Raw genomic sequence first — 12,322 nt, 5'->3', positions numbered from 1 at the left:
CTGAATAACCCCAACTTCTAGCATTTGCTCAGAGGGGAGGTGCTCCATCCCTCTAATCATCTCCATAGGATGGAACACCTGAGTTGGTTCAAATTTTTAGACTTTGAATTTTGAATTGGTCAAATTAGAAACAAAATTACAGTATCTTTTAAAGAAGCTGGGCTTCTTGTCAAAGGTGAAGTTTTAATCATGAACCAGGATTAAAACTCTTTTTATCAATAGTATGTTAACAATGGGTTTTGCCATTCTTGCATGCGTATCTCAATATGGAGAAATTCACATCTGATTTTTTTATAGAATAGGCTAATTATTAAGGTAAAATGCATAGTTATTGTCACAGACAATGAATTCTAATGTGTAATTTCTCAAGTAGAACTGTAAATAAAAGAATAATTGTTGTTTGCTTCTAAACTGGATTTTATTGGAAAGAGTAAATGCAATTCTTGATAGATTTGCACAAGAAGCAATATTGAGTTTGCAAGAACTTTAAAACAAATGTGTCTCTTAGGTTCTAGTTGTTCCAGTAGTCGACAAAACTTGACTCTTTCTCTGAGCTCTGCCAAGGAAAAAGGATCTCAGTCCTGTATCTATGCAAATGGAGGACTTTTCAGTAAATACTCTGGTTCAGTTCAGAGCCTGGCCTCGGTAAGTAAAAGTGTTTTAAGGCTCTTGAATGTCTGTTAGCTTGTATTGGATACGCATCTAAAGGCTTCACTGAGCTGAAGGAAGCTTCCTGAATGAACTGCACAGGCAGCCAGAGATGCTGAGAAACCACTGTCCTTAGCACAGAGTGAAAGCAGTTTCTGGGCACATGGCTTGGATGTAGTGTACTCAGGCAGGAACGTGCTTTTAAGGATACTCTGTTTTGTTTTTCAAGGTTCAGAGTGCCACCTCTTGTCACAGTTGTGCTTGTGCCAATTCTAATTCCTGGGATAAAGCAGATGAAGATGACCTTAAGCTTGTCAATATTCCAGTGACTACACCTGAAAATTTGTATTTGATGGGTAAGTTGTAATGAGAACATTCAGCATCTGCTTACAATGAATGTAAATTATTTCTTAGCTTTTTGGTAAAGTGACATAAAATATTACTGTGTTCTTTCTCAGTGTCCTGTTGGCAAGTGTCTGAGAACATTTCCATAAAATAATGAAATCATACTTGATCTAAAGTTAGTTTTCTAGAACACTTTTTCCTCCACTATTTGCAGTAGTAATCCTTAAAATCAAGCCCTGACACATGGGGAAAATGATCACATTTCTTTACACCAAAAGAAGGTAAATATGTACTGGCTATATACTGATACAGACTGGGAAGTGATGTTGTTTCAGCTTACATCTCTGTGATAATGATGCTTATTTTAGCTACATATTTTCCTGTGTCTGTAACACGTGAGTGCAGCTGGAGCTGTTCCTGCTCTGCCCTAGGTATGGAGCTGTTTGAGGAGGCCCTGAGGCGCTGGGAGCAGGCCCTGACTTTCCGTAACAGGCAAGTTGAGGATGAAGCAATCTGTGGTTCCATTAAGCTGGGAGCAGGAGATGCAATTGCAGAAGAAAGTGTAGAAGTGAGTACATCCCATCTGTAATCTACTGGCGCTGCCCTGACAATTTGTTCTGTGTTATTGCCTGAATCGTTGCAAATTCAATTACCAAACTTGACAATTGATTCAATTTCCAGTTTAATTGTATTGTATTTAAAGGAGATCGGAGTTCATTTCTTCTGACTTTTTTGGTTGGTTATTTGGAGGAGGGCATGGGAAGGGAGCCAACATTATTTATCTTTTGGCAATTGCTGATGCATCAGTGTTTGCTTCTGGACAGTATTATCGAGCTATCAAGCAGACAACTTCCCTGCCCGTAATCCCTTGGGTCCTCTCTTTCTTTTATGATTATGTGAGAGGGTATCTGCTTGCCAAAGATAAATGTCTCAGGGAAAAATAATCAATTTGTGCATATTCACAAACAATGTGCTTAAACTTTCATTGTTTTCCTCCTTTCTTATAAACGAAATGCTAAAAAATATTTTGAAATAAACAGATGTGTTACTTTCATTATTTCTAGTGCAGCAAACATCAGAGATAATTTTAAATTATTTTTAAATTTAGATTTTATTTTTTATTACTCAAAATATGTGTGTGTTCTGAAAAGTGTATCTATTGTGGATGTTGAAGTTTTCATCTGACAGTGTGCCTGTGTGGTTTGTGGGAAATGTGTCATGGTTTGTTCTGTGAAGGCTTAATATCCTTGGATTTTACAAAGGAATCTTACAGGCTGAAAGCAAATAGAAAAGCTGCTAATGTCTGTCTTCTTGCAGGATATCATTAGTGCTGAATTCATTCATAAGCTTGAATCCCTTCTTCAAAGAGCTTATCGTCTTCAGGAGGAGTTTGAAGCCACCCTTGGGGTCTCTGATCCTGCTGCTCTAGCTAATGATATTGGTGAGTACTGCTACTTTACATCCCTTTTGCTTGTAATTATGGCTCTTGGGGGGAGGAGTGAGAAATCCACTGAGCAAAATTATATTTATCAGTAAATCAACAACAACAAAAAATCACATTCTTTATGTTATTATGTTGTGTTTGATGAAGTGGTTCTATTTTAGATAACAATGGATTGAAAGGAAATGTTTTCTTTGTAACTTATCAGTATTTAAACATTTATACAGCAAGAATATATGACCCTTTGTATAGCATGGGTGTTCAGAGGTCTTATGCATCTTCTGAACTATGAAATTTGATATGCTTTTGTCATAATTTTTTTATCAAAATGGAAAATTAAACTAGAAAGACTTAATCTGAAGCAGATGTCCATTAGCAAAGGTCTTATCTCTGGTGAGTGAAATGTATCAGTTCTGAGTGCCTGAGCTGTTACAACAATGAATATAATGAGTAATTGCTGCCTGACATGCTGATTAACTACAGATAGTTTGATTATATTTATTGAAAGAATTGGCTATTAAAGATGGATGCTGTTGTACCCTGTCATAATTCAAGATGAAGCACCTGTTCTCACACTAGTGTAGAGTTTGAAGGCAGAGCAGGCTGTGGCTCAGTCTGGCAGGAGCCTGGTGCCTGGCACGAGGTGGCAGTGCAGTGCTGTGCTGTGCTGTGCTGTGCTCTCCTGGCCTCCTCTCCTGCACCGACCAAACACGGCCTTGACAAGGGGGGAGTTACATTTGGGTCAGAGCTGGCTTTCTGACTCATCTGCATGCACCTGGAAATGTAACCCTTAAAGCAAATACGCGTTTGAACATTTCAGTTTGGTTTCATCTGAAACCATCAGTCAAGTTGCATTGTATATCCATTATAATTAGAATTTCATTTGTGATTTCTGTCTTCAGGCCAAATTAATAAAATGGTGCTCAAAGGACTTCATGTGAATGCTCAATGTGCTTAGTTATTGTTTTGTTGATTACCCTGGGAGTATTTGCAATTAATATTTCATTTTCAGATGTGATAACTAAATTCTTGTTTACCAAGAATGAGAATTTGATTCCTTTCAGATGTTCTTTATAGAAACAATTTGTGATCTCTTGAGTTACTTTATTGTTTAAATTTTATTTGTGCTGGCCCAGATGAGAGAGGAAAAAGTAATGAACTGGTTTAGTGGGTACTGTTTTCTGTGTTCAGGATTTGGAGCTTTTCATCATTATCTTTCTTGAATTTTTGACTTGAACAGCAAGTATATTAAAGGATGCTTCACTTTTTCAGAATGTTTTAATAAAAAATCAGAAGGACAATCTCCTGTAAAGCTCTTGTGATGCATGGAAGGGTTCAAGAGTCACAAGAATAAGCAAGTCCAAGAAAATTATGAAATCCCAGTGATCAAAAGTAATAAAGATAGTACAGCCTTCTTTGTACTGCTAAGAATAAGAATAATACTCTACTGCAAAATACAAACTATGGTTCTGAACAGAAACAGAAATGGAGGGTCCTATGCTATGTAGGAATGACTATAATTTGTGGCAAAAGAGGTAGCTGAGATGTTTTCCTGGATAATTAATACCTAAAACTTTTTAAAGAAATTAGATCAAGAAAGCATCCTTATCTACCATTTACTATTCATTATCTTGGAAAAAAGAGAATGGGAGTTGGTTGTTTGTTTGTTAAGATTTTGAGATAAATGGGCATTTCCCAATCGTTTGGAACAATCTCCAGCATGTCATGCCTGTGAAACAAGAGTTGCTAATTTGCAATTATGTTACCACAGCCAAAATAATACAGTGTTTAATTAGTGCCAGTTGATACAATTTCAAAGCAGGTAAGTTTTCTTGGACTGTAGGTTTTTGAGAGATCTGCAGTTTGGTGAATTGGTATAGCATAAATGATAATATTTAGCTCACTGATGTGAACATTTATTTATGTTTCTGCCCACTGTTAAAAGAAAGATTTACCTTTTAGGGAAGATATTTAGTTAAATGCTGTAATTTTATCAACCATATAATTGATTATAAAATCATTGTAGAGCTGGAAGTTGATAAAATTTATAATTTAGGGCATTTAAAGTATTGAATTAACAAAAAGCAAAGATTAGTAATAAGGATCTGAATAATCTCTTTAAATAGTAACTAACTACATTTGTACTACCAATCCTTCAGATATGACCTGTACATATAAGTGAGAGGATTTTAAAAGAAAAATCACAAAGAAACACTTTAGGAAAGTTGCACATCATAATCAGTGTAAGCTCTTGGCACATTGCTGCAGAAAAAAACTTTTCTAACCTTTGGCTGTGTGCAAAGGACAGCAGCAGCATAGAGGCAGAGATGCTGTCTTGGGTTGGTGTGGTTTTAGAATACTGTGTCCAGTCTCTTGGTCGTATTTCAGAAGATTGGAAATTGTAGACAGCTCAAAACAAGCCATAAAAATTTCCCATGTTTTGGAAAAACAAGGTAATCTGTGGTTCATGTTGAGCATGTCAGCTCCTTATTGAAGAAAACACTGAGAGGTGACTGACTTGTTCTGAATAGCTGCTTACACATGGAAAAGGTATGTGGTGCTGGGGGACTTGTAGGCCTTGTTGTCAGAGTCATAACTAGATCAAATTTCTTGTTGTTCAAGTGAAACAAGTGAAGTTCTGAAGCAAGCTACCCTCAACACACTTCAGAGGCAAGATTTGTTTTTAGTGCTGTTTTGAGGGATGTTTCATTCTTTGGGGAAGATACAAACCTGGGGCTAAATGGTCAGTGTGGTCTTTCTGGCATTGCAGCATTTCCCTTTGCTACTGTTTTTCCTTCTTCTGTGAGCCTTGGAGTGAATAAGATAAACCCTTTCTCCTTAATATATTAATTCATAATTTCCCCATCCATGGAAGTGTTGAAGGTCAGTCTGGACAGGGCTTTGAGCCACTTGATCTAGTGTTGGCAGGGCTGGAACTGGATGGTTTTTAATGTCCCTTCCAACCCAAACCATTCTGTGATGACACTTACAGCTCATTAAAAACATTTATAACCAGCTCGTGTGCTTCAGGGTTTCAACTGTTCACCAGCTCCAATAATCAGAGAATGTTTAGCTCTGGTTTTTTTCTCTTATACATAGGAAAGATAGATATGGTTTGTGGATTTTTCTTCTGTTTTCTCTACCTGAAGTGCTTGTGATCAGCCACAGCTGGAGTTGAGGCTCTGACAGTTGGACAGATGCTATCAAGTGCTACATAAATGCCTGACAGGCACTTCTTGTTCTTCCTTATAAGAATGGGAGATGTTTATAATTTGATTTATAAGGAACTCCAGATTTGTTGAGAAGGAAACTTAGAGAGGTGAAAATTTTTAGCAATTTCTCAATTTTGGCTTTCTCTGTAAATTTTTCTATCAAACTTCTGGAGTTCCTGAAACCTCTCTCCTGCTATTTATCTACTGTTCAGAGATGCTGCTCCTTCCCAAAACCTTTAAATGTTACTCTTCCCAACATTTCCCTCTACCAAATCAAATTTAGATCTTAGTGCTGCCATTGACAAATCATGAACTGAACTGTGGTTGTTTCTATGCTGTACCTCTTTTAGTACTGTGAACCAGCATGGAAAGTCAAAGACAGGCTGTCCTGAGGCAGGCATGAGGCTGCACTCCATCAGAAAGGAGGCAGTGAAACAAAATATTCATCCTGTTATTTCTGAGTGATGAAGGTAAAGGTGTGTAGAGGGTTAAAAGCTTCCAGGACTTGGAGTAGTCTGCCCTTGAAGAAAGCTCTCTCCAATTTTTTTTTCCTATTTAGTACTTTTCTAGCAGACTGAAATGTTAGTCGAGTTAACTTGGGAGGAATGCAAAGAGTTGGGAGAGAAACAAAAGCTTTACTTACAAGCAGAATTTCAGGTCAGAGGGGAAAATTCTCAAATTGTTCCTTGTCAGTGCTAAATTCCTAATACTTCATATTATTATTTTAATTTCTACTGTAAAATGGAATGCGGGCATTCAAACTGATGGGGACTTGTATACACTGGCCCTTAAACTTTTTGCCAATATTAAAATGTTTTCGTGTTAATACATTTTAATTTTTATAATACTTACTTTTTATTGTGTATCAGTTACACAGCTTAAAACAAATTAAGTGTTTGAGCTACCACAGTAAAATCTGTCATGAAGGTCTGTGCTGTTGGATGATTTTGTTGAAAGGTTTGTCTGTTTCTTTTTTTAATTTTCTTCTCACACTCAAAGATATGCCTGGCATTTTGGAGAGAATAAGCACAGCCTTTAACCTAGTCTCAAAACTGCTTGGAGAACTGATTTACATATTAGGCACCTTTTCTTCAGCAGCTCTTAAAACCAACAAAAATCTTTGCATAATCACTGAAGCTGTTGAAAACTCATTTTTATATAATTTATTAACACAGACTTCTCTAATGTCTTCCTATCCATGGATTAATATCTACAGCCTGTATTTTCTTCCTTCCTCTAAATGTTATTGGAAAAAAAATTATTTTGAGTGTATTTTATTTGCCTATATACAATAAATGTTTCTAATTATAATTCCTAATCTGCAATGAGGAACAGTTTGTAATACTTCACTTAGGTGAGCTCTAGTATTACATTCTATAAAATAACTTAAGAGTCGTGTAACTTTTTATGTTAGCTTGGAAACTTTTGCTTGCTTTGTTCCTTCAAGATAAATTTCCATCAAAGAATTTCTTAATTTCTTGGAGAAGGTCTAAATATTTTTCTAGTGGCTTAAACAGGATTGAAATTGAAACAAAAGAAAACAGCTTTTTCTCTAAGTGTGAAAATGTATTCATCCCAACAAATGAGGGAAAAGGAAAGAAAACAATATTTCTAAGTCTGAGGAAATGCCCAGAGAAGTTATTCCAATCCTATTTTTAAAAAAATAATGCATATTTTGAACATAATCTTTACCCATTGCAGTTTGTTGAAGTTCAGTAACTGCTAAAACATGAGGTCTCTTATATTACAACTTACTGCTGCAACTCCTTATTTCTGACACCCAAGAGATACTCAAAGTGCAGATGTTTGAATTGGATTGCATTTGTTCCCTAATCAGTAATATTTAAATCTTCCCTTTAAAGGCATTTTGTCCAATATTAATAACACTTCCTTTCTAAATGGCTGTCCATAAAATTCCTTATCACAAAGCACTGAGGTGCAATGCTTGAACAGAGTAAGATTGGTCATTAGAAGTTCAGTCTGATACTGAAGCAAAATATTTTTGCAAACATTTTGTCTATAAAAGTATTATAATGCTTGACTTTCTCTGTGATACTCTTAGTTTTGGCAGTACTCTACTAAAAATGCAAAGTGGCTTTGCATAGACACGCAGAGAAGTTACTGCTGCTGGAAAATATTGGTATTCATAATATGTATCTATTGTAGCTATTTGCTAACATGGAGTGTATTTTTATGTTAATCCTAGAAACTGAAATCTTTTCAAAAGTGGCTCAAGAATTTCTATTTTACTCCTCACTGACCCAGCAATGGAGAAGTCAAGGTCACTTACTATGGTCAATTAGCTTGGAGGTTTTTCCAAAAGCACTTCCAATAAGATGAGAAAGAATGTTTCTGGTTTTTGAGGACTCTCCTTACTGTTTGCCCAACAGCTTTGCCATTAGATCCAGCAGTGCAGGCTATTTATACACCCCATTGCTTTCCCTTAAATGGCATCCCCGAGCCCTGTCTTCTTTCTGTCCACACCAAAACTCCTGTCTAAGCCCTTGTCTCTCTCACTTCTTGACTCCTGCCATGTTTTGTCTTGCCTTGTCCATTTAAAACTTGCTTGTCTGACATGGACTTAACTGTTGTTCATAAAAATCACCTTTGCTCGTTTTTCTGACCAGATTATTCCTCTCTTAAGAGGTCTCTCTCCCTTGGGAACTTCTCTTCAAATGAAATACAAGCTGGTCCTCTAAAAGCTGCTTATAATGGAGCCACAATCCCCCAGCATGATTTTATTTCCCAGACTTTGTTCAGTTTGCTGTTCCTGTGCATCCCTGCTCAGGCCTCCTAACACAAAATGCATCTCAACTAATTCTGCTTGTTCTTTACAATATGTGGGCAGCTGCAATTGTCTCTTTCTCAATTTTTAAAAAATTATTTTAAAAGCACATATTTACCTTCTATTTGAGTAAAGAAAAGTAATTATTTTCCCCACGTGTCAGAGCTTGAATTAATAACTGCTTGCCTGCATTTTGAAAAGTTACGTAAAAGTGGTAAAAGGCCTGCAGATGCAGGAAGTTGGGTTTTTTTATTTCTCCTCTCTCATGTTTTTATGATACATTCTTAAGAAGTTATAGTTTGCAGATTCTTTTTCTTACTAGAAAAGGTGTACATGCACTTAACTTCTATTAGTTTGTATATATTGTCTAGAGGTAGGAAAAATCAGACAGATGGCAATGAGTGAGGGTGGGATAAGTGTTTATTTTTCTGGCTGAGTACTGGCAGTGTGAGGTTAGAGAAACTGATGATCAGGAACATGTTTTGGTCTATGGGGCCAATTCCCCTTTCAGACTTCTCTGAAAACAATCTCTTTTTTGCATTGCAGTATGCTTTTAAGAGAGGCTTGTCTAAAACACTTTTGGGCAAAATGAAGAAAGGGGAGCCAGAACAGGCTTAGGGAGATAAGGGCAGTGATAGTTCAGAATTTGAAGAGACTTCCAAGGAAATCAACTCTCTTGGCTTGGTAGCTTAGTTTTGGAAGTGCAGAAACAACACTTTGAGCTTTCCAATTGCTTTGGAGAGCAATATCAAAATGGACTATTGACAGAATCATAAAATCAGCAAATACAGATCTCTGCACTATAGTTTTATTAATTCAGTAGTTAGAACTAAAATAGATACACTTCTGCCTGCAATTTATTTTCAAGGACTTAAAATGATATAAAAACATTGTGAGCATGTACACATACCCAAAATCTAAGAACTTTTCTTAATGAATGTGTCTACTATGTTTAAATCTTGCTGCTCTTTAAGTGGAAGACTGACCCATCAAGGTGGCATAAAAGATTGTGGTGTATCCACACAGCACAGTATTCAAGAATTGCTGTTAAATTATTATCTAGCACTAGCCATGCCCCATCACTACAACTCTGCACATTTATTTGCCAAGCATTTAGTTTGGAGTGTGATTTTTTTCTAATTGTTTACCCTATAACTGGAAGGCTCAAGTAGCTTGTGTAAGCATTTAATTTCTAATGGCCTTTTAATATCTTACAATTTTCTTAAACTTCTGTTTCAGCCTGAATGCTTCAAAGTTGAAACTATGTGGGAGTAAATTTCTTTTTGTAGAAAGTTATAGCAAAAGTGAACAATAACAATGGAGGGAGTAAAATTTATTACTTATGTATCATTTTTCTCTCATGCATCTATTTGTGCAGTTAATTGCTAAAACTCTTAGAAAAAGTAACTGAGTTTGAGATGTGTCTGATTTCCCTTTTGATGGTTCTAACTACAGGGTGTTTTTAAAATAAATTACTGTCTGTAATTCTCTGTGAGCTCTCTGGACTGTGCACATGTCCCACCTTACCTAATAATCCAGTTTTGTAGCAAAGAGCTGTGGTGTAACTGATTCAAGAGCACATGTCGATCACACCAGGCTTTATTCTCTCTCCTGCTATTTAAAGCTGCCCTTGTTCTACATGGAGAAAGGCTGTGAGTATTTAAAGGTAAATGTATGCATATTTCCACATGGCTTGGCACTGATTAGCAGCTGCTCAAACAGATGCAGTGAAAGTTGCTGTCTAGTCAATGTATTAGTTATCTGTGGTAAACCAGGGTAAGGGGAAATAAAGCAAGGCTTGAATAATAATGTAGATAGCTTAGGTGATTGGCAATGGTCAGGTTGCTTTAATAATTACTTGCATTATGATTCAAGCATTAATATGTCGTTACTACTGCATTTGGCAACCTTATAGTGTTATTAATTTGGTTTTTTAGTTTAAGTTTGATAATTTGTCTTATTTAGTAAACTAAACATTCAGAACTCTACATAGAGTACAGCCTTATAAGGATTCTTCTCTCATTCTTTCCCATTGTTGGGGACAAGTGGAATACAAGTAGGTCCCAGTCAGTGGGGCACTCCAGATATTCTTTAAGTCTTATTGCTTAAATTAAGCATATGTCTTAGAAATTTAGGTTGTTAAACCGTATCTGTGTGCAGCTGGTTTTGCAGAAGCCAGTCACATTCCTGAGCAGTGTCACTGGTGTCTGCAGTGTTCTGTTAAATAGTTCTGCCCTGAAATTGAAGGGAACACTGAGGTTATTAGGCTGTTCTTACAGAGTTTTTCTGTGTCAGACATTCTGAATACAGAGTCTAAGTATGAGCCCAAAACACAAATGTATGTCTGCACCATTTGATGTTTATTTCACTGAGGATCACCACCTGTATAGCTGGTTCTGTCTTTGTCTGATAATTCAGGGATGAGAAGGTATCAGATTTTTCTGATACTGTCTTCATACATGTAAGTGGAATTATCAACTGCTGGGCAGCATATGTTTCTTTTAATGGAAGAACAAATGAATGTGTGGATTCCTTTTGTCAGTCTGTCCTTCTTGCTTTGAAATATCAGCATCCCTATGGCATGGTGTACTGGCCAAAGAAAAACCTTCCCAGAAATCTTAGTTTAACAAGATCATCTTGGATGGTCCCATACTCTGATGCTCTGTCCAGTAAAGTAGTTTTTGTGCCAGAATACTGCTATGTTTGCTCTTTTGGGTTTCATATAACATGTTAAGAAACTGATTTGAAAAAAAAGTAAATCGAAGAAATAATTAGAAACACAAGTTTCAGGAGCTGAGCAACAGGTGCTGGTTATTAATGTCCCTTTTCATCACTATGTGTGGTAATATCTCTCTTTGAAGAAATGTGTAGTGGGAAAGGCAAGAAGGGGGCAATGAGAATTGCCTTGGAAAAGAGGAAGGGATAATCTTGGTAATGCACTGGTATAAACATCCTGCTTTTAAGTACCCCCTGACTCACAGGTGTGGAAGAACTGAGACCAAAGGGAGAAATTCACTTTTGAGACTTCTCTGTCAGTTTGGCGAGACGACCTTTCTACCTAACCTGCTTATGGAGGCCTCTGGCATAGGAAAGGTGCTGAAGGTACTGATTTCTAGATGTGGAAGCCTGAAAGTTAACCTTGTGCTTCCTTCTTCTCTAAATGTGGCATTGCATCTTCAATCTGCTCTGCATCCCCATGAGTTAATGTACTGTCACACTGAATGGGGTTGAACAGACCATTCCATTGTCACTGGAAGGTGGCTGTACAAAAATAGCAGTAGGTTGCACTTGGTTTGGAGAAGTGAAGAGCTGAGAAAAGGCAGTGACGTTTAAATCTGATGACTGAGGTGTCTGGCAGGCTCCACAGGGCTGTGCTGTAAAGCCTGGGGCCTCAAAGTCTCAGCTTTGAAATAAGCAGTGCTGGAATTCAAACTGCGCTTTGCTGTGGACAGCAGAGATGTGGTTCTTTCTGAGCTGCTGGAGATTGGAGCACCCCTGTGAGGAGCAGTGACAACTCTGTGCTGCACATCCACCCAAACAGACTGTCTGGATTAGACAGCTGAGCAAATTCACTTGGTTGCCAGATCTTTTCTCTCAAATCAAATCAAAGTACAGAAGCTGTTACCCAAACTATTGGACTTGAAAACAGTAGAGTGCTCAGAAGCAAAACTTTTCTATAAAGAATAGGGATTGAAACCTTAAAATCGGGGAAGATATTTAGGTTCAGGGTAAAGAAATTGTGAAAAACTGTAACCCTTTGTAAGTGTAGAACCATGTAATGTGCAGTGTTTCCATTTTCAGTGAAATGAAAGGCTGTGTGATAGGGAAAAACCTCTCAGTGACATGTAGTTTACACAAGATACATGTCTCAAATCTGCTTCAGGATCATAT

General features: G+C 37.0%; 1 protein-coding gene across 1 annotated transcript in view; it reads left to right on the top strand.

Annotated features, from left to right (window-relative positions):
• The window catches only part of MIGA1 (mitoguardin 1), a 34,839-nt gene that overhangs the window by 3,217 nt on the left and 19,300 nt on the right, over positions 1–12,322 (top strand). The window contains exons 4-7 of the mRNA XM_064719194.1: positions 509–645; positions 878–1,004; positions 1,425–1,561; positions 2,311–2,434. Coding sequence (XP_064575264.1) covers positions 509–645; positions 878–1,004; positions 1,425–1,561; positions 2,311–2,434 — 525 coding nt within the window. The remainder of the gene's footprint in view (positions 1–508; positions 646–877; positions 1,005–1,424; positions 1,562–2,310; positions 2,435–12,322) is intronic.

This window comes from Zonotrichia leucophrys, chromosome 8, assembly GCF_028769735.1.
Source record: "Zonotrichia leucophrys gambelii isolate GWCS_2022_RI chromosome 8, RI_Zleu_2.0, whole genome shotgun sequence".
Lineage (NCBI taxonomy): Eukaryota > Metazoa > Chordata > Aves > Passeriformes > Passerellidae > Zonotrichia > Zonotrichia leucophrys.
The sequence above is the reverse complement of the archived record's forward strand: the minus strand, read 5'-3'. Positions and strand labels throughout refer to the sequence as shown.